Source organism: Echeneis naucrates, chromosome 3 (assembly GCF_900963305.1).
Source record: "Echeneis naucrates chromosome 3, fEcheNa1.1, whole genome shotgun sequence".
NCBI lineage: Eukaryota > Metazoa > Chordata > Actinopteri > Carangiformes > Echeneidae > Echeneis > Echeneis naucrates.
In genome coordinates, this window is record NC_042513.1 from 15,375,002 (window position 1) to 15,397,710 (window position 22,709).

Consider the following 22,709-nt stretch of genomic DNA (forward strand, 5'->3'; position numbering starts at 1 on the left):
ATAGTATATATCAGGAGTCACACAACAGAACTGCAAGTGCATCAGGTTTGAAGATCTCCCGCCTCTGAGTGGGTGAGAGCGTAAAGGGGGCTGGTCAAATGATCTGATGTTTCAAAAGCCTTTAACAAAAGGTGTGTTGCTGGGAGTAGAGTGTATAGCGTCCTGACTGACAGGCTACAGGCTTTGTGTCTATGACTTCATGAACAACAATGCAAATCTGGGATTCATTCATTCGTTTGCATCTCTTCCTGAGTCACTTAATTTACTTTTACTGGGCTTCATTCGATATTTAAATTTAATAACTGAAGGCAGCACGGTGGTGCAGTGGTTGCAACTGTGGCCTCACAGTGAGGACGTTTTCGATTTGAATCTGTGGCTGTGTGGTTTTGCTTCAGGTCATCCAGATTCCTCCTGCAGTCCAAAGATATGCAGGTTCAGCTAATTAGTGACTCTAACTTGGCCATAGGTGAAGCCGTGAGTGTGAATAGTTGTTTGTCTCTATAAGTCAGCCCTGTGACAGACTGGTGACCTATGACCTGTGACCTGTTAACCCCGGCCTCCCACAGTGTCTGTGCAAGAGAGAGAGAGAGAGGGATAGAGAGGCATTGCAAAGGCTCCTTCCACAGTTCAAGTATGACTCGTGTGGTCCCTGTTTTCAATGCTTAGTCCTGGACACTGAAGGGGAGTTAATGGCCGCTCACGGTTGCATTATGGGACATGTTGGACCCGACCAAAGGAGTAAAGAAGCTGGACTTTGTTTTAGAAGCAAGTGCTGTAGAAAGATGCCACTGACCTTGGTTGCAGAGTGTGCCAGAGAAGCCTGAGAGACATTCACATTGTCCACTGACATGGTGGCATGCTCCGACGCTGTGGATACACTGAGGGCATGACTGGCTGCAGCGATGGCCGTAGAAACCAGGTGAGCAGGCTGCAGAGAGCAAAGAAAAACACACACACACAAACTTGTTAGCACATGTACAGACCACCTCATGTACTGCTGAAGCAGCTGAAATGATGAGTTAATGTTTGCAATTTTTATTGATTTTTTTTCTATTTCTTGATTGAATTTAAATTTTAATTTTTTTTGTTTTTACTTTAGTCTTGAGTAGGCCTTGGAAAAAGTAGCTGCTTTATCAGGCCCATTATGTTCAACACAATGTGCTATTCTTGGCAGTAATTAACCCTTAATTATTACACCCAAAATGGATGTTGCCCATGTATCAATTGCCTCATAATAATCCCTTCACCTGAGTACACAGAACATACTCAGCCTCATTGTTCCACTATGAGAAGGAGCCACATTGCAATTTATGTATTTATATTGTGACTCAGTAGTCTGTGAGGCTGACATCTTTAATTTTTTATCTCTTAAGCAGCTGTTGCCCATAATGTCTGCACACAGCACTGCCTGTTAGAGGGTTGTGAAAGACCAGTGTGTGTGTCTGTGTATAAAGTGTGGTGTGAGAGATTTAGAGTCGAGGAGAAACTTTTGATTAATTCTTAGATTAGCTCTTTGATCATTTTAATAATAGACTTCATACTCCACTTCTTCCCAATTTAAGATGCGTTCATACATGAAAGCATAATATATGTCCACTATATCTGTAGATTTGTGGACGTGTAGATTTAAGTTCTGTCGTGCCCAGGATCCCCTCTCTGCGTCAATCTGCTCCTTGCAGCACAGATCTTCCCTTATACGTCCTCCAGAGGCCTTTAATTTACTTTAATTGATCTTACTCCAAACGGTAGACGAGCCTGTGCAGACCCGTCTACACCTTCTCTCATGCTACCGGATTTTCCAACTTGAAGATAATTGCCTAAACCCTTAAATTCGTCATTGTGAAGGAGGGAGAAGAAAGGGAAAGTGTGTGTGTTGTATTCCCACATCAACAGCAGTGTCAGGTTGACAGACACACATGCTCCTTGTATTCACACTGCAGGCGATGTCGGTGAAAAGCCTCTGACTCTATCTTGAGTGGGCTATAGAGGATATGATTCACAACTCTACTCTACTTCAATCAGATTTTAAAATGAATCTTTCTTACACCTCGTTGGACAACACACACACACACACACACACACTGAGCTCTGAGCAGCACTTCTATCTGATTTTCAGTCAAGGAAAAAATAACAGAGGAGCTGAAGAATAAACTGAGTGACTACACTGTAGCCACTCCAGGATGCTGCACTCTATAATACTTTGTTCAAATATTTTAAAGGGCAGCAAGTTGTACTATAATTACATGAACACTTGCTTGGTGATTGGTGAAACTACTTCAAGCAGTGCAGCAGTTTCCAAGATGTAGCATTGTGCAACTGACAGAGTGACAAATCAGAGGTGGGCTTTTAAAATACTCGTCAGCAGAACCAATTGCAGCAATGAACTTTCCAGGGTTGTTCATAATTACTAGAGATGTGGAGATGTGAAAAAGAACTACAATCACCACCTTTTAGCTGCTGCCTCTGCCAAGCAGCTAAAAGGAGGTGATTCTAGTTCTTTTGCAGTCAAAATGGTCTCAGTCTCCCCTTCATGAGCGCGTTTGCAAAGCATTATGATGATGTACTGAAGATGACCTTTGACATTTGGATTTGACATGTCACTTAATTTTATCCCCAGAGACATTTGAATTGAATTGTGTCATAACTAATGTATGAATTCAGAAGTCATGGCCAAAAAAATGTCACAGTGAGCTTGACCTTCGACCCTTTATCCCCTAAATCCAGTAATCCAGCAATACATTCATTCATTCATTCATCTTCAACATCTTATCCATTTCTGGGTTCGCTGGGTGCTGGAGTCAATCCCAACTCACCCTGGACAGGTCACCAGTCCATCACAGGGCCAACACACAGAGACAGACAGAGACCAACAACCACTCACACTCACACTCAGACCTACAGACAATTTAGAGACACCAGTTAACCCAAACATGATGCCTTTGAGCCGTGGGAGGAAACCCACGCAGGTATGTGCAACTCTGCACAGAAAGGACAAAAAACATTTGGAAGCAGGTCTTAATTCAGTTTTTTGTAGCGCTATTCAAGTTCTTCCTCCGTAATTATATTGTGCCAGCGACAGCAGAGTACAGTGTGTGTGAGTGTGTATAAATTATTTCTTTACTTCGTCTGCAGTTGGTGCCGCGGTAGCCGGGAGCACACACACAGGTGCCGTCCTCTGGGGAGCAGGAGCCTCCGTTCTCACAGGTGCAGCTGTAGGAGCAGTTGGGTCCCCAGTGTCCTTCCTCACACACACTGTCACAATGGATACCTGCACAAAACAGAAACACACCAAAAAAAAAAAAAAAAAAAACACACACACACACGCTATGATGAAGCAAGAAGCTTTGTTCTTACACTTGCCTTTTAAGTGAAGCCAAACTGACTTCCTTAATGCTGCTCAGAAAGTTTCAGATATGTCACTTAGACTTGAAAGAGCAGAACAGAGAATGACGCAAAAAAGGGAGGATGAGGGAACATTAGCAAGAGGCATTTTAAACACCTACCCAGAGCTGAAGCTAGCAGAGAGAGAGGAAGGCGAAAAATAGACACATGGCACAGAGGAATGTGACTGGTTTCATGTGTTGGTTTTTTTTGTGTTGTGTGTGTGTGTGTGTGTGTTTCTGTTTTTTGTTCAACTTTTGGAGTAATTGCTGCTCAAACCTGTTGTACATCTACATTTAATCTACGGCATCTAAATGGGACAATTTTCATGCAGTTTAAAAGTTAAGTTGGCAGAACCTTTTGGATGTGTTGAGAATTCCAGTTGTGTTTGAGCGTGACCACAGAGTAGTGTGGGGCAATGTGTTGTTTTCAACATTCAGTCAACCTAATTAAAATATTACTTCAAAAGTGGAGAGAGGCTCCAAGACAGTAAAGCGTTTTACATTTAATTTTATTTATTACCAAGTGAATAAAATTTGTTAATTTACTGTCAGAGCTCATCCACAAATGAACCCTTTGACAGGTACGCACACTAATACAGTAATACACAGAAATATTTGTCCTGACCTTCGACCCTAATTTTTTTATATATGTTTTCTTCTATGTGTTTTATGTGTGAGGTCATATGGTCTCTCTGATTTGACACAGTTTTGAGTTGGTTTGTGCTAATCTGGGTGGTTTTAAAGTCAAGATAAAGCATAGGAAGAAATGAACTGTGAATTAGTCGGTTCATATAGATGTGATTGATTGATTAGTCTTATAATCACGTGACATGTTAATCAAATCAACAGTGAAACAATATCAATTAGAGCTTTTTATAAAAAAATATTAACGTAGTCTCCGGTCAGTTGTTCCGAAATTTAGACAACGTTCTGGCTCATAGGAAGAAAAAACTTCAAACATATATGGTGGGACCACGAAAGTCATTAAAGAAATATAAAATCAGTCCTAAAATGGAAAAGGAGGCCGGTGTAGAGACGCTGAGACTTGGGGGATGTGAACTGAGTTGCAGCATTTGAGCTAACTGTAGTCAGTGGATCGATTTTTGACAGAGACAGGTGTGTCGTGAGCTGCAGCAGTCAAGGGCGCACAACCATAGTATGAGAGTTCAGAGAATATCAACATGATCCAAACGTCGCCTGAAGCAAAGAAATGGAATTTGTGTTTCCAAGTGTTAGTCCATGCATCCACATAATCAGTCATTTATGGAAATATGAGAAAGCAGTACATGCAGTGATTCAGATTTTAAATGTGCTTTATTTTACATAACACAGCGACAGATTTGGACAAAGGCGTCTTTCAATTATGAATGTGTCTTCTATTATAACTTATGATCAATAATTGCACAGAGAAATACATTTTTATACAGTCTTTCTATTCCAAAAGTACAAATACTCATTACTACTTAACTAAATGAACGTCTTTTTAATATACTACGATCCAAATATTACGGATAATATGATAACAGTCCCCAATAAATGCATGAGCTCCTCCTGTTTTAAATGAGACTCTGAAGGTCTTCAGGAGAACCTAATGGGCTTTGGCTAAGTGGCACGGCAGAGTAGTGAAGTCAGATGTGTTTGTGAGTCAGACCAATATGCTCATCTGGTTGTTTTTTACTTTTTCGATAAGACCTTTTGACAAAAAAGACACTATATAAAAAAAAAGATGACTCTCATTCTTTAAAAACTGGTTTAAATGGCTCCAACAGAGAAATAAAGGAGACAAAGCCATAACTGATGGGCCTGCTGCTCTTATTAATGTTTAAAGTATTGATTATTTTTCAAATTCATTGATAAATTGCTCATTTAAAGGCTGGGAAGCAGAACAACCTCTTCAGTATCAGTATCTCCTATAACAGTTAAATACTCAGAACAGATTGAACAGATTAAATAGATTCTTCTTTAGTTCTCCATGAGTCTAAATACTGGCGCTCTTTGGTCTGTTCAGAGATGTTTATTGCCCCAAACCAGTTTCACTAATGATATGAGCCGGGGGCTGATTAGTATGTATTTTTTAACATTATTGATATTTCAGTCATTTTCTCTTTTGAGGATAAACAAACATTTAATTAAAAATCCCTTTCATCTGCTGATTAAAGTATTGTGGGAACTGGATGAGCTCTGAGGGGCATTTTACAGTTAATTTCCTCCAGTATGAGAATCATTATAACAACAGGTCAAATTTTATACCCACATATGTTCTAATGTGAATAAACGCCTTTTTTTCTTTCTTTGAGTCATAATGATATTCCTCCTTTTTTATTCTTTTTTGTCCTTTCCTTTCTTCCCTGACCAGTACAGACAGACAGACAGACAGACAGACAGACAGACAGACAGATAGATAGAAAAACCCAAATTTCCCAAATTCAGCTTGAGACTTTTTGCCATTTAATCATTTACAGAAATGTCTCCTCCTTTCATCAGTCTAGCATGTGTGTGTGTATGTGTGTGTGTGTCCTGAGAGGCAGGAGTCTACACAAAAGCAGGCTTGCAGTATGATCAGAGCCCCACTGCTCACAGGGGACAGTCCGACTGTGGTGCCCCAAAGACTGACATTATATTAATTTCTACACAGTCACAGTCACAGACACAGACACAGACACAGACACAGACAGACACACACACACACAGACACACAAAAAGAGCAATAAGCTTAACATGACATCTAAATCTAGAGGCAGAGAGAGACAAAAATACAGAGAATGGTGTGTGTGGAAATACAGTACACCTCCCTCTTCTTGCTGCAGTCAAATCTGCAGCTCATTAGAAACTTTCTTTGACATAGACTATGAGAGAATATGAGAGTGGGGCTCAGGCAGCCATTATAAGTCAATTAATAAACTACCTTTGAGCCATAAAGCGGGTGGAAATCAGAGGGCCTGTTCATTATGTTGTGAAGTCAAAAACAAAAGGAGGGATGGAGAGGGTGGGAACAACATAAGGAACTGACGAAATAAGAGAGTCGTCTTCCTCAGTAACATTACGTGAAGTGACAAATCATTGAAAAATATTGAAAAAAAATGAAATTTGACACAAGTAACATGGATGCCTCTGATGCAGTTCAGCTCACAGGATGGGTGATTTTACTGATCACAGACTCACCGTGTGCCCCTGCTCTGTCCTACTAACTCTGTGGGTCATGATTGCATTCTGTGTTGACGCAGGAGAAGTGACGAGATAAGAAACACGCAGTGGTGTCAGTAAGCTGATACATTCTGTCTATTCATGGTGGTGCCATAGTTAGAGCCGTCGCGTCTCATCAGGAGGGTTCAGGGTTTTTACTGGGAACATGTCCAGGGTGAACGCCACAAGCTGTCAATCGTTAGTTGGGATACAATGATTCTCACACGGTTTTGGTCATTTCTTCCTTTGGATGAGGGTGAATTTTCACACCCCACCTGCCCCCATCGCTGCAACAAACTGATAATGTTAATTGAATACGCTCAGCTTAAGATTCTTTCAAGTTTCATTTGAAGTAACATCAAGGAACATCACATTCTATCACTAACTTTTGTCGTCACACATGTATCCAGAGTGTGAGGTTATAGCCTGCCGCCCCCTGTGCATGAAAGTTTACTTATTGTTCTGCTGTAATTAACATGCTGATCATTATTTTAGCACTTCGGGTCCAGGCTCCATTTTTCTTCTGGTCTCCTATCTAATATTCTTCTCTTTTATGCTAAATGTAGGCTATTAATTAATTCTTTGTTTTGGCGGGGGTAAGGAATTGATAAAGACAGTAGGCAAAACAAAGTTTCCTCCAGTTTGTGTCTATTCCCCTCCAGCTGTTACAACATACAAAAACTCCAGACTTCACGATGCAGATTTTGTACCACTGACACTGACACAGGACAGGCAACTATTACTGGTTTTCCTGCTTTTTTGTCTCTCAAGAGAGTCAGTCTTTTTCAGTTTAACTTTGATAGACTGACACAATAAGGCCACTTTCGGACACCGCAGACTGACTGGCTGTGTGACGTGTGTCACAGTTTGTGTTCACACTGGTTGTGTGTCTGCTGCTGCCAGCTATGTCTCTTGACGTAGACTTCAGAGGATATCTGGATGTTACATTTTTCCTAGATTACTATTACTCATCGAAATGACAACAAAAGGCCTCTCCTCTGCCTCTTTGAGCCGCAGGGTGAACACGTCATGCGTCAAAAATAGGCAAGACACCAAATCTCTAGAATAGCTCATGCAATGTGCTGGCTCTAATCCATTACCACTAGTGCCAAAACGAAAACCAGGACACTTTACAGCCCCAACAGACACGGCATAGTACCAGTGTGCCTCTGGTATATGACATTGGCACCCTGTGAGAGTATTACAGTATTAATATTTTTTTATTTTTGTTGTATGTACAATTAAAACCACACAGACTCTGTACAAACTGTTTCCTCTTGTTTTATATATGTTTTTTTCCTCTGCTGGGGACATTAAGGTTCACAGGAGAAAATATCCACCTTTTGCTTAATGAAAACACTCCTATCACCTCTAATTATTATTTCAAGTCATCGCCTTCACTGTAATTACACAGACCTGCCTGTTTCAGACACACAAACACAACATGTTTCTTCACTTCTTTAAACTGAACTCATTTATTTCCAACCTTTGGTCTAAACTTTGATCTAAATATTCAGCAATATACTGAAGTTTCCCCAATGTCAGTTCATTATCAGCTCTCCCTCTGGCAGTGAATTAAAACACACTTTCCATATTCATCAGTTTGCGCATCGATCACTGCTCATCACCACTGATTGACAATTAGCAGGTGAAATAAGTAGAGGGACAACTTGAACATGACAATTAATAAAGAAACTTAGTTTCAGAAAAGAGAGACGTTGATGCTGAGAAAATTGATTTAAAAACAAAAAAATAAGAAAGAAGTCTCGCCAAACAAACACGGGAGTCTGAGAGCAAGGGCAGGTCTGAAAGGAGCTTTATCAATGGAGAACGTTTGTGCAGCTGAATTATTGAAGAGAGCTGGGCTGTCAAACTCATCCAGGCTTGAATCTCCATCAGTTTTAGAATTATAGGTTTGAGTTTGTTGTGTGTCCTATTGATCTGTTTGCTCCATTCATGTCATGGTGTGTTTCCTCCCTCTTCCCTCTGGTCAACTTCAGACCCTTGTCCATTCTCCTTTGCCAAATCTCCCTCAAGGTATTTTCTATATCAGCATCTAAGCCTCCAATTCAGGGGCTGGATGTGGCCCATGACTGTGCGTCCTCCAAAAGTACTTAAGGCCACACTAAGGGGCTGTATATTGCAGATTAATATTGATAACACAGAATCAATAGAAGCTGAAGCTACTCCGCTCGTCCATTATAGCACAGTGGTTAAACATCCAATTCATCATATGTACCAAACAAATCGATCCAGAGCCACGAACTTGTAGACAAACCTTCCTCCCCTTCATTTTCATTGTGCACAAAGTTCGTGGGAAGACAGAAGAGAAATAGGAACTCTCTGCCAGGAGTCAGGAACACCTGACAGTCTCAAAGATGCTGCTGCTAGCCATCTGTTAGCCCACTGGTGCCACTGGTGCATTGGCTGTTGCACTGCACTGTTGTGGCAAATAAACACAAATGATGTTTAAATGATGGAAGGTAAAACTGAGTCTGCTTTTTATCTTTGGTACCCTGCATGAACCGTAAACTGTTTTAAAATACCTGAATACCTGAAGGCCATATATGATTGATCATCCCCATCCTCACCTCAAGCTTTGCAGTCTAAACAAAAACTGGTCTCTTCCTGCACTCATCATAGAGGCCACATGAAGATCTGAAGCTTCCTGCTGTCCTCTGCTGCAGGGCCGGGGGTTCAGTGTGTGCTCACCAGACAGATGCTTTCGATGTTGGGTTCAGTGCGCGCTGATTGACGACTGAATGACTCTGTAGGCAGCGACTAAAGCAAGTTCACTTCAAGCCGAAGGCTAACAAAGTTGTACAGTCTGAGGTGTGATGTCCCACGTGACATAAATGGCTGCGAATAAACCCATTTCATTTCTGAAATACTATATCTGTGACTCGTTCTGACTCACAATGCATTTTCATTTCACCATTTCCCCAGCTGCTCTCTCACCTCTACCCCTGCGTCTTAAAGCACCACTTCTGCTGCTGAGCAACCTTGACAACACATACCTTACCATAACCTGTTGAATTCAGATGAAAATCTAAGACAGCGATTTAAAAAGGGAAGGATGGGCAACGAAGCATCCACCAGTTGGATCTTCTTGCCCAGAGAGAGAATTTATCAATGGATGCATTTGATGGGGCCTTTAATGCTGTCTAAACCCAACTCACGATCGAATGCAGTCGTTATGAAGCCTTGGTGTGCCTCTTACCTCCTGTTTACCTGTTGCAGTGGGGGGCTCAGGTTCATTTGAGATCACATGTCAACAGAGACAGCTAAGATGTATACGCATTTATTTTATTTCATTATTATTTTTTCCTCTTTTTTTTTATTATTGTTCTACATGTTTATAAATGACTTTGTAATTTCAATCTCACATTGTGTTTTGAGGATGACTGTAACAGATGAAAAAAAGCCTCTTGGCTAACTCTGGCGCATTTACAGGAATGTTTATTAATGTGCATTGTGCCTGTTAAATAAACCAATAAATAAATAAAAAAAAAACAAAGGATGTGGGAATGACAACGCTCCACATTGACGATAATCGCTAAATAATTTTTGTGCAGGTAAGTTTCCATGTGATGCTCCCTCTATGATAACTAAACTATCAGGCTTATAAGTCATCTATTCTTTTAACTTTTATTTTTTGGGGATTTTCATGTTTTTAATCAGACAGTAAGTGGCAGAGAGGCCGAAAGGAAGAGGGTTCAGGAGTCGAGTGGGCTGAGGGCCGGTGTCGTTAATATGCCGTGTGCACTAACCACTCGACTACCCACACTAGTTTTGGTGGTAGGAATGCTTTTGTGCTGTTTGCATATTTTAAAAAGATTTTTATTGTGTATATTTGTATTGTTTTCTGACTAGCTGCAGTGGAATTCCATTGCTGTTATTTTTTTTATGTGCGATACCTCCCTCTTACTGCTCTTTTTATAGCGTGTGCAGATCCTGGTGAGACTGATGAGCAAACGTTACCCAGCTCTTATATAAAGCCCCAGTCAAACTCCCCACCTGCCACAAACAGCAGACACCAGAACTAAGAAGCTGCTCTGAGACTCTGGGCTGATGCAGCCCCTGAACACTCGACTCAGCTTATGACCAGACTGCAAAAAAAAAGGGGGAGTTCATCTACATTATATGTTGATGTCAATTATGTGTTTTTCATAAAATATCTCTGCTTTCTCTGGTACAAAGTTTTGACAGTGGTAGAAATTGGTAGAATTGATTTCTTCAATAATGTAAAACTTTGACTCCCAGAAAAAAAAAAGAAAAAAAAAAAGTTTTGACAGTGACTGGAAATAACTAGTAAATGATGACGGTCATTTAAAAATAGCTTTGCACTGTGTGTACATTATTAGAGACACAAAGCCTGGACTGTCCTTCTTTACCCTTCATCACATATTCAGTCCAGAAATGTGAACTACTTTCCTCCCTTCACCCACTTACATTCATGCACAATCCGCCTGTGACCTTACTCTGCCATCTGGAGATATCACAGTCTTGAACATTGGCTGAATAACTCACCTGTCCAACCTGCGAGACAGCGGCAGGAACCGGTCACTGGATCACAGTCATCGTAGTTCACACAGTCGCATCTCTCACTGCAGTCAAGCCCATAATATCCATCCTAGCAACATATACAACAAAATACAAATGAACTTTCAATACACATGTTGAATGTTGGTGTCTATTGAGGACGAATGCTTTTGTACATTATAAAACAAAAGAGGTGTTTTATCAGTTTTGTTAAAACCTAACTGCTCTATCACTGGGGCTTGTAGCTCGTGACAAAAAGTAAAATAGAGGCCTGAGTGTGTGACTGAGCTGCGGATGAAGACAAAGAATGGCTGCCCTGACCACTCACAGGACACGGCGTGTCACAGTATTCGTCCTTCCAGCCCGGTGAGCAGGTACAGGTTCCATTCACGGGGTCGCATGCTGCCCCGTTGGCACACTGGCACGTCTGATTACAGTTCGGTCCCCAAGTGCCACTGGAGCACGGGATGGAGCAGTCAACGCCTTGCCAACCTGCAGACAGAGAGTCAGCGACACATCATCATCGATCAGTTACTAGGTCTACTGATTGATCGATTAAATAATCGGGTATGACAAAATGGTGCTACACAAAGTAATTGGTACAGATCAGGAAAATACAGCAGCAGCGCTCAGACAGATCCTAAACAAGCCAAAATGGTTCGTCCAGATTATCTGAATCCCTTTATTTGAATTTCATAATGAAAGTGAGTACGTTTGACATGTTGATATTCCCTCGTTTTCTGAGTGATCCAATACAAATGTTACAGATTTCAGATGCATATTCAGTGCAAGGTTGGATAGTAATTCCAGGTGGGCTCGACTTTGGGGGCGTGGCAAAGGGCAGCGACTACTTTATTGTGACATCACGAAGTCCCAGAAGTCCTGACAGCTAGTTTTAAGACTCAGTTTCTGAATAGAGGCTGCAAGCATTTTGCTGTGGGCAGACATTTGATACTTTTTACAGTATCAATATTGAACGTAGGCCTGATTTACAATCACAGACCACATGGAGGTCTGCAGACCGTATGTAGATTCAAGGTTCAAGATTTGTTATGCCATGCTTTCACACATTCCTCTGTTTTCCCTTCACATACATTGCCAATGAATGCATCACAGGTCAACATTACACCTAGAGCTGGAAGTAAGTCGTGAAAGTATGTTATTACATGTGAATGTATTTGAATGTATTGTGAATTCTATTTAATGTGATTCAGTGCATGGTTCTGGATGGTGATGGCCTGGGGGTAAAAGCTCTTCCTGAATCTGGTGGTGCGTGTGTATTGGTTTAAAGTTAATAATTAGGTGAGGAGGCTATCAGATATGTTTTACTTTTAAAATAGACAAAGACAAAACTTTTATTCAGTGGGATCATTAGATGGTGTTGTAGGTGATGTTGTAGGTGTAAAGTCCTATTGGTATTAAACTGTACAGATGATCAGAACATCAGTAGCATAAAGACTCTTCTGGTAACTCTGAAAACACACACTTGGAAAATCAGCCTGAACTGTTCACCCATTAGTTTCCCCCTCAGCGGCTTTAAAAGGAAAAAGAAAGAAAGAAAAGAGTTTACAGGGTGACGACAGACACCCACTTGTTCTAGCCAATGCTCTGAGGCCTCTGTTTCTGTGCTCTGTCTCAGATGTCTCTCCACTTTCATTACCCATGCTCCCCACGAGGTTCAGTGGTGCATAAATGTTTAAAGATTCTCATATTGAGAGATTTTAGGCAAGTGAAGAGGGGAACAAAATAGTTAAAAGGAAAAAAGTTCTGGACACAGGTGCTTTTACAGCTCACAGTCTAATGCTTTGAGATTGGGTTTCTGACTGAGGGGAAATGAAACAACGTATAATCAATGACAAAAGCATCATAAGAGAAATTAAAAGTCAACTCTAATTACCAATAATCAAAACTAGTCTCAAATACAATTAAATAAAAATTGTCAGCATCAATAAACTTTCCCTTAATTTCTCAATTGGTGTTAAAAATGCTGAAAAATCACAATTTGTAAAACCAAACAAAAGCAAGAAGAACATTGCTTGACAACTTCACAAAGTAAAAACGTATAATTAAGAAGCAGAATGTTTTTATTTCTTACATTACTTTTATTTCATCAAATATTTATCTCTTGCTCTCTCGCTAGTTACAGTTAGTTCAATAACTAATGTATTAACCTTGTGTAGGAGTGAATAAGACACATGGAAAAAGGTGAACACAATGTTACGGTCCAGATTTTAAGGGAATATTTCCTCCCATAGAGTATATGAGAAAAGTGCAAATGTAGCTGTGCAGCTGAAAGATGACTCTGACACTAAGAGAGAAACTGACCAGAGCTGGTAAAATGGTGTAAAACCCCACGATAAACTCTGAGAATTAAAGAGCAAAACAAACGGGAACAAAGCATATCAGGAGGCAGGGATGTGATTTTCCACCTGCAATAGTAAAAAACTGGCTGAAAAGCAAAGCGGTTTGTTTTGAATAGGAGCTTTTTTACAAGCCCAAATTAGGGGCAGAACTTTTCTGATTGGCTATGAAACATCTCTGCCACAACATCTCCAACTGAAGCGGCTCAGGGTGGCTTAAAAGTGCAAATAGCATTGTTGGCAACAGATTCCTGGACACATGGCTCTGCCATGCTATACGCACCTGGCTGTAAATAGTCACATTGGTGATGGTGAAGACAACACCTGCCTTTGTTTCACAACCCTTTGACACTGAGATTGGAAACCATTAAACTGAGGCACCAACCTGTTAACAATGGCGTATATTCATATCTGGTTGGGTTTGTGTTTGGGGTGGTGGTTTTGATTTTGATGATTATGGCTCACAGCTCATGAAAATCTAAAATGAAGCATCACAGGATCACAAACAAACGAAATGTGACAGCGCAGTGGAGGATGAGAACCTTCTTTGCAGATGCAGGAGCCATCGATGTGCGAGCAGGACATCTCGTTGTGGCAGGAACATGAGGAGGTGCAGTTGGTCCCGTACAGGCCTGCAGGACAGCTTATGGAGCAGTCGTCACCCTGGACACATGAAGCACAGACACACAAGCTGAAGCTATCAAATTGTTGTTTTAGGACTCATTCTTAATTTTCTTCCATCTCTACCTGCATTTGGACTTCATTATGCTGTCTGTTAGAAAGTAACAATTTGTAGCGTTGTATTATGTTTACGTTCAAAACAATTACTCTCAGATGACTGATGAAATTTTCAAACCCCAAATATCAATGTCCGAATTGGCCAAAATAATCTAATATTTTTTTGGTTGTACTTAGTTGTACATCTGCAACATAGACTGTTTAAAAAGGGGGGGGGGGAGGGGGTGACTCCACTGGCTGAAAAAGTACTCAGAAAAAGTACTCTGTATTGTACTGTACTGTACTGTACTGTATTTTACTCTATGTGAAAATGGACCTACTTATCACTTGTATTATTAGCTTGATACATCTGTTGGAGTTTATGGTCTCAAAAAAACATAATGCGAAGTTTTTAAATTATGTTCCCATTTTCAGAAAAATAGATCATGCAGCAGGCTATGAATTAGGACGAAGCTACGATGTGATTTAAAGACTGTACCACCCAATCAGGTTAGAGTACAGAGCAAGTCAGATCCGCCCAAATATGGTTTAAAAAAATGAAGCTGGTCGGCCGACAAAATTACAAACTGGAGGCTTCAACAGCTCATTAACCAATGGGTGGTATCAAAGTGGGCTGACACGACACTCAAATTAGATGAACATGTTCCTGTGCGCTCTCTGAAGTCACTGTGGGAAGTGGATAGCTGTGTAAAGTTTTGTTCCATATATTCCTCAAATAGGCGTGCGTGTCTGCTGACAATGCCACAATACATGTTGTGATTTTTATAGATGTGAAAATTCCTGTTGTGCAAATCTCCACCTGTCACATTCATTAATTCATTCACCTTCAGCCGCTTATCTATTTCTGGGATGGTGGGGGGTGCTGGAGCCCCCCCGCATTGGACAAGCTCACGGACAAGCCCCGCCCTTGTCCAGCTCACATTGGACAGGTCGCCAGTCCATCACAGGGCCAACACACAGAGACAGACAGAGACTGACAACCACTCACACTCAGACCTACGGACAATTTAGAGTCACAAATTAACCCAAACATGATGTTTTTGGACGGTGGGAGGAAACCCACGCAGACACAGGGAGAACATACAAACTCCACAAAGAAAGGCCCCAGGAACCAAACACGGGAGCTTCTTGTTATGAGGCACAGGGCTAATCTCTATGCCGTGCCGCCCCCACCTGTCACACTGCAACATAAATAATTAAAATTTAAAGGTAGAGGATATTTTGGACATTTAAATGTTTTTTGGCTGCAGCGAGCTGAGCTGTCACTCACACGGCTGTTTCACGAGGATTATACCCCTCATTCACTTACTGTGGCTCTTTTATTCTTTATGAGATGGCTGGCTGAGTTGCATCACTGTGACTGGATCAACACTGTGCGCACAACATACTGTTTGGAGTTTAAAAAATAACTTGACTGATGGCAAGTTTCCACCACCAAGTCTCTGCCTCCTGCAGCTCTAACCAGGAAAAACAGGTCTTGTTCAGGGCTCATCTTGAAATTCATTACTAAGTCCATGACTGCATGAGATCTAAAGGCAGAGATGTGAGAAACAAGCACATTTATTATAGATGAAAGAGGCCATTGTCAGTGGTGGCGTCCCTGTAGAGAAACATGACGTTGATGGTTGTCCAATCATAGTTGGAGCAGGGAGACGGACAGCTTGGCATGAACAGCATGTCTAACCTTACACTGTGCTGTTGCATGCTGTGGAAATAAGCTCCACACAGCCTGAGCCTCCAGCTGGCTGTCGCATTGATCAGGACCTTCAACATATAAACTGTACTAATTAAAGCTGCCTGCTTCCGACCTGCTGCCTTTACATTGCTATTAATCTAATATTCACAAAGCCAGCCAAATGTGCAAAGACAGGGGAAGAGAGAGGCCTTATTAAAAAGTTGGGAAATTAAGGACTTTTTTAAAAAACTTTGTTAATAAATAAAGTGGGCCCTCTAAGGAAAACCAGGGAATTTCCCACGGGAAGAGGGAGTTTTAACAAAGTGACCCATTGAATAGTAAATATGTGTGGATCAAGCATCCTGATGTACAGTGCTTCAGCAGTTTGTTTTTATTTTTCCCCCACTAATTCACTCCCTTTGCAAACATTTAAATGAACCTGTTAGTTTTGTTTCTTTAAACAGTATTAAACGAGAATTTGAAAAGAGTAGAACTCAAATGACAAAATGGCAGACAACTTAATTTTTCCTCATATTCATTCCAAAGTTGCATGTGAGGCCACTGGGCTCATAACCTACAGTGTACAGCCTACTTCATAATGTCAATGTACACTGTAATTTCAGGGGCAAATGTGTCAGTGTGGAGCAAGGCCTTCTTCAAACAGCAGCAAAATGAGCCTGGTTTGATCACTGTGATACAAGGAAGATGCTTCTCTCAGATATTTTCAAGCTTAATATTGATTTTAATCTAGAGTTCTGCCAATACGCTTTAAATTCAGATGAACACAGCTGCCATGACATCATCCATAAATTACTCATTCAAAAATAGACAAAGAGGTGGGGTCCATGTGGAGCGGAGACTTTAGTGCATATGGGTTTAATAACTGTGGCCAGTATACAGTCCCTTTAGCATCTGTAGCACAGCTGGTCCCTCGTGATAAAGGCTAACCCAGGGCTAATACACTTCTTGGATAATTAGCAAATTGATGGGCTTAACCAAGCCAGGTAGCTGAGAGCAGATTCCTGCTAACTAGCTCGAACATATAAATAAAAAATTAGCACGCCCTCACTTCTCCATAAATTCCCCTGTTCATTTAATTCTCATTGTTGCCCACACAGCAAGTCTATTAGTTTTTTACCTGAAGCAAACCCAGCAAAATGTGTTGGATTCCCTCTTCTGTGTATTAGGTTTTAATTCCTGCATTTTAGTCTATTAGCTCTTTTAAGAGGGAGTTGAAAACATGCAGTTTTATACAGTCTCTAGTTGAATGGTCTTTTTTGATGTGCTTGGTTTTCCTATGCTTAGCGATTTTTATCTGTGAAAGGTGCTACAGAAATATATTTATTTACTTACTTACATTTCAGAAATTTCTTTCAATTGAATACATTTTTAGTTGACAAATTTCAAGACTTGTTTGATGGACAATTGTGTTGTTTTTTTTTTTTTCCTCTTTAATAAACACAGCACTGTCCCCAGCTGACTGTAATATTCAGATTGAATGTGTTCGCTCATTAAATAGCCACACACACTCACACCTTTTTGTCAGGCTGTAAGTAAGGGCTGTGAACCTTCTGGGATTCTTTCACAGCGATTCCCCGTGTGACAAATCTCTTCTGCAGATTTCAAACCCTGGCTCTGTTGCACATGTTTACAGACTTCGATCGAACTGTCCAAATTGGCGACAATGCCACATATAAATTCAGTTTTAAACTGGATTCTTGTCCACACACTGACACACAGAGTACCAAACTGTGAGTTACCAGCGCAGCATAAATTCCCTCTAAATCAATAACGCTCCTCTGAGAGCACCATCTGTCTGAATTTAGCTGCTATAAACCAAATGGACATTCATCTACAACGCATCCTACTTTCATCTGCTGAAAGTCCCTGATGTTCTCTGTCCAATTATCAAAGTCCCTGTCAGCTCTCTGCTCAGAGGTGTCTCATCTCCACTCTCGGCTCAGTCACCGCACGTTCAGTCATCACACCAGGAGGGAACTGAGCTGCATCCACCACTGCTGCACACACCACACAGAGCCACACATTCTCACACATGGCCACATTAGCACCTGCCTGGCACAAATCTATGAAAAATTAGAATGTGACCTTCAAATTTCTCATCTTGCCTCACATTAAGCTTTAATCCTGACTCTAAATCCAAGTATTAATCTTGACAGTAGCACAGTCAACTAATATCTTGGTATTGTACAAAATTTTAAACTGATGTGGGGGGGGGGGGGGGGGCGAATGTGAATGAATCTGCTGGGAACGAATGTGAAATGGTTTGAGAAGTTGGGAAAAATAAAAAAAATTACATAGATTTCATTCATCCAAAAATGTGATGGGTGAAGATAAGATCAAATATGTATTCTTAAAAAATTTTACTGATAAAGATTTTTTTTTTTTTCTGAAATGTTTGGTTTCATCTTTGATTAAAGAATCAAAGAAAAAATAATCTACTTAAACATTTTGAAACCCAATTCCAGACCTTTGAAAAACCACCCACAAGCCGGACAGTGATTAATGTTGTTGTGGTGTTCATGAAAGAACTTTAATTTATTACATTTCACTATGGGGGGTTTAATTGTCAGGCACCATGTACAAAAGTAATTTATCTCATAGAATGCGATGTACCAGAATTATACTGTGTAATTCCAATCTGCAGTCCTTGACCATGTAGGAAAGCAACCCATCAATCAGTACAATGTACATTTGAATAATAATGGGGCAGCCAGTGAACTAGCTAGATGCAGTTGAAAAATAGCCATAGATAAAGAGTCCAAATGGTCAAGCAGCTAAACAGGCAGTTGTACATTATCGTAAAGAAATAAATATTTTTAAAACCGCCATTCATTCATTTATTATTATTATTATTATTATTATTATTATTTATCAAAACATCTTATCCCCCAAATTGAAATTGAACAAAATAGCTACTCGGTCTGTTTATGTCTGTTTATGAGATGAGATTTGAGCCAAGTGAAACCCTAACCTTTAGCCTCTTTGTAAATGATCACATTGTTTTTCTTTAAGTGCAACTTTGGCTCCAAGCCTAAATTCTAAATCTGTCGATCATCTTATGATGGCCTTGATCTGTGTAAATATCTTTATCCAGAAGTCTTAAATATTAAGTTGGTTTCAGTTCATAGTTCATACTCTTTTACAGCTTTCACACACAACTAAGTCCTGACACGTTTCCTGTCTCCTGACCTGTGTCAGCAGAGGGTTGGAGCTACACCTCTCTGTTTTTAAAACAATGTAACTCCCTCGACTAAACCTGCAGAGTCAACACCTGCTGATAAATTCACCTCGGCGTGTTACAAAGCATGCTCTGCAACTGCAGCAGAAAAGCCACCACCCATTATTGTCACATGTTACCACAAAGATACTGAGCTGCCGGGGTTGGGACATTAGACTGTCTACAAAAAGTGACTCGGGCTGAAAAGTAAGGCCAACCTGAAAGGCCTTGGGTTGCATTCTTGAAAATCACTGGTTGCAAAAATAAGTCAGATTGTATTGCAGGTATTTAAGTCCTTGAGTAAACATTTCTACTTCTCACTTACTTATTAGCTCAGTAAATGTTTCCTAATGAATTTATGGTCCAAGTCTGTGGTCTTCAGTCTTCTTCAATAAACTTTTTTTTTTTTTCCTTTTAAATCAATCCTCACTCCTCCTCCTCACGCCAATGAAAGGCATTTAAAGAACTTCGGTATACTGTACCATGTAATAGATTCTGCATGTGAGGTGTTCATGGGACATCTAGTCTGCTTCAGCTTCTCTGACCATCATTGACGGTCTACACACAGGACAACCTTTTGGCCTGTGATGTGTCATCTCAGGTTCTGTTACTATTGAGACACTATTGTAAGCGAAAAACAAAGCAGCAGCCTTCCCCTCAGATTTGCTTCTTAAAAAAGAGCTCTACTAATATTACACATACTGTAAAGATCAGTCTATTCTGGGGAAGTTTCCGTCAGACTGTTACAGACAGTGGTGTAATGTCTCGGAAGGAACTTTGCCAAATGTGAAATTATTATATTGTTTTGTTATCAGAAAAATGCCAAACAAGGTGTGAAGTTATTTATAGATCACAATCTACCTTCTATCTAAATCCTATATATACAGTATATATATATACACATATGTTTTTTATTGGATTCATCTTGAGGTAGTTTCTTCTCTTACTATATATCCCGGGGCACAGACACAAGCTCCGGTGGTGCCATCACAGTCGGCTCCATTAGCACAGGCACACAGCTCCCTACAGCCCTCTCCGTAGTAACTGGCTGGACAGGTCTCATTGCAGTAAAGCCCCGCCCATCCCGCTGCACAGGTACATTCTCCAGAAAGAGGGTGACAGCTGAGAGAATAAGAAGAAAAATTTATCCCTGTGCTAAGAAAACACTTTTTTTAATGAAAAATACAAATGATCTAAATCTACGTCAAAAACACGAAAATAATTACTCAATAGGTAGAATTTCATTTATTTATTTAGTTGGCTAAAGAAAGTATTTTAATTATGTTTCTGAGGCTATCATTACTCATAATTGAAACTAGGCAAGCACAGGAAAAAACAAGAGTTACCCAGAGGCTATTTGACATTGGACATAATAAACATTAAATAATTTTACTGTTATACATAACAGAGCGAGTGATTCAAAGTTAAACTTCCTTCCTCTTCAGAGATGCTCTGGCTTGACTGACCAACAGTTCAGTACCTGAGTGTATTTGCAGCCTTGCAGGGGCAGTATTTATCACAGGTGAGTCCGTATTGGCCACTGGGACAGAAGCGATCCTGGCAGCTGGGGCCCTTAAAGCCCTCGTTGCACAGGCAGGCCCCATTGATGTGGTAACATTTGGCCCCATTCTGGCAGTCGCACTTGTGGGCACACTGTGGCCCGTAAGTGCCGACTGGGCATTCGTCCTGGCATCTGTGGTGGTGTCAACACAATGAAATAAAAGGGTTGAGAAAACGCGTAAAGCTGGTTTGTCAAGTGAATGGCCAGCAGTTCAATGAGGTCGCTGCTTAAAGAAGCTTAAACAAAGCAGTGAAGAGAAAGTGATTTCCCTGTGTACCCCCCCGCCCCCCCCAGTTATCTATCACTCAGCTGATTCTTACATGACACTAACTTTCATTCATTTCCAGCTAATTAAAAAAAAATCCAGTCCTTGCAGATACATTTTTATATTTCTCTGGGAAAATTTTATAAATAAGTCAAAAGTAAGCACAATCAACACAATCATTTTCAACTAATCAATGTGCATGAGTTTGAACAAAAACACTGAGTCTCAATTGGTCCTGATTCTTACACAACTGGTGAGCGAGTACGCGTGTGTGTGCTGAATGAAAGGAAACGAGGTAAAACCTGCTTAAATGCAGTCCATTGACAGTGTGGCACAAAATTTTCTGTTATTAATCTGAATTCAAAAGTACGAAGAGCAGAAGAGAGCAACCTTGAGCCTCCTTCCTGATTGGCTCTGGAATTGTTGCGAGTGGTGTGTCATTGTGGCATCACGCAAAAGGCTTCATGTGGGTTTTAAGGCTCAGTTTCAGCGTGTCGAAGCTGCTGTGGCCCAGAAGACAGTGCAGTTTGTCCACAAATTAGAAGATCAATGGTTCGATCCCCGTGTCCTTGGGCAAGATACCAAACCTTTAATTGCCACTGATGGCTATTCCAATGAGGATTTGTATTGTAAAAGCACTCTATGGGTGATTGTAGCTATATAAAGTGCAGTTATTCATAGTTTTCTTTCACAGTATTGATATAGAACCTGGTCCTGTGTTCTAATGGTCTAACTTAAACTCTGGTTTAGTGAGTGGCAAAACTAAATTATAACAATGCCATGGCAGTGGTTATCACCTCACAGGAAGAAAGCTCCGAGTTCATGGTTCCTTGTGGAGTTTGAACGTTTTCCCCGTGCCTGTGTGGGTTCCCTCTACATTTTAGGTTAATTAGGCAGTTTGTACTTCAGCCCTGTGATGTACTGGTGACCTGTGCAGGGGGCACTGCCCTCACCCCTTAGCTTGGATTGGTTCAGCCCCCTCCGTGCTGATGGATGAGCATTAAAGATAATGAATAGATGGATAAGGATCATACACATTCTTAGATCGGTAATGAAGAAGATGAAGATATATTCAAGCTAGAAAGTAAAGTAAACTAGTTTATCGCCTGAGAGAGAGAGAGAAAGAATTTACTAAAAGATGACTATTGACGGCACCACAGCTTCGTTCAAAGGTGAGGAAGAAAAAAAAACCTTGTAGAGATACTCATCATGGGAAAAAAATGGGATTTCATGTAGAAGCACTTGGCAGATGCTCTCATTCGCCACTGTCCATTTTGCCCTCACCCTTACCCTTACCCTAAAGCTCACATTTAGAACTCAAAGAATGATCTACAATGGTGCAACTACTACCTCACAATAAAAGCTGAGTGATATTATCTCTGACTCACAGAGAGCACTCCATTTTCCTCACAGATGGCATGTGCTCTACCACCACGTACACTCGCACCATTATATGGTCAGCAGGTTACGCATTATTCTGAGACCCTGAGTGGTGCTCAAGGTTAACTCTTACAAAGTGGCTATATGGATTATAATGAGCATGACTGAACAGACAGAAGCAAATTGAATAGGAAATTGTTCCAGTTGAGTCAAAGTTGGACTGATATCCCTGCATCATTCTCAACACGTCCCCAACTTGAAACCATTAAGAAATTGACAAATCGCTCAATTAAAATGGCTCAACCAGGACTTATGTTTAGTGTCACGTTTAAATCATGCCAACTTCCTCAGGACTCTTATCTCAGCTAATTCCATTAGAACGTG

General features: G+C 40.6%; 1 protein-coding gene across 1 annotated transcript in view; it reads right to left on the reverse strand.

Annotated features, from left to right (window-relative positions):
- Nucleotides 1–22,709, reverse strand: part of LOC115041206 (multiple epidermal growth factor-like domains protein 11) — a 99,301-nt gene that overhangs the window by 17,452 nt on the left and 59,140 nt on the right. Inside the window, exons 9-15 of the mRNA XM_029498534.1 lie at nt 20,600–20,812; nt 20,067–20,241; nt 14,011–14,131; nt 11,437–11,600; nt 11,097–11,199; nt 3,122–3,268; nt 794–928 (exon numbers count right to left, since the gene is read on the reverse strand). Coding sequence (XP_029354394.1) covers nt 794–928; nt 3,122–3,268; nt 11,097–11,199; nt 11,437–11,600; nt 14,011–14,131; nt 20,067–20,241; nt 20,600–20,812 — 1,058 coding nt within the window. The remainder of the gene's footprint in view (nt 1–793; nt 929–3,121; nt 3,269–11,096; nt 11,200–11,436; nt 11,601–14,010; nt 14,132–20,066; nt 20,242–20,599; nt 20,813–22,709) is intronic.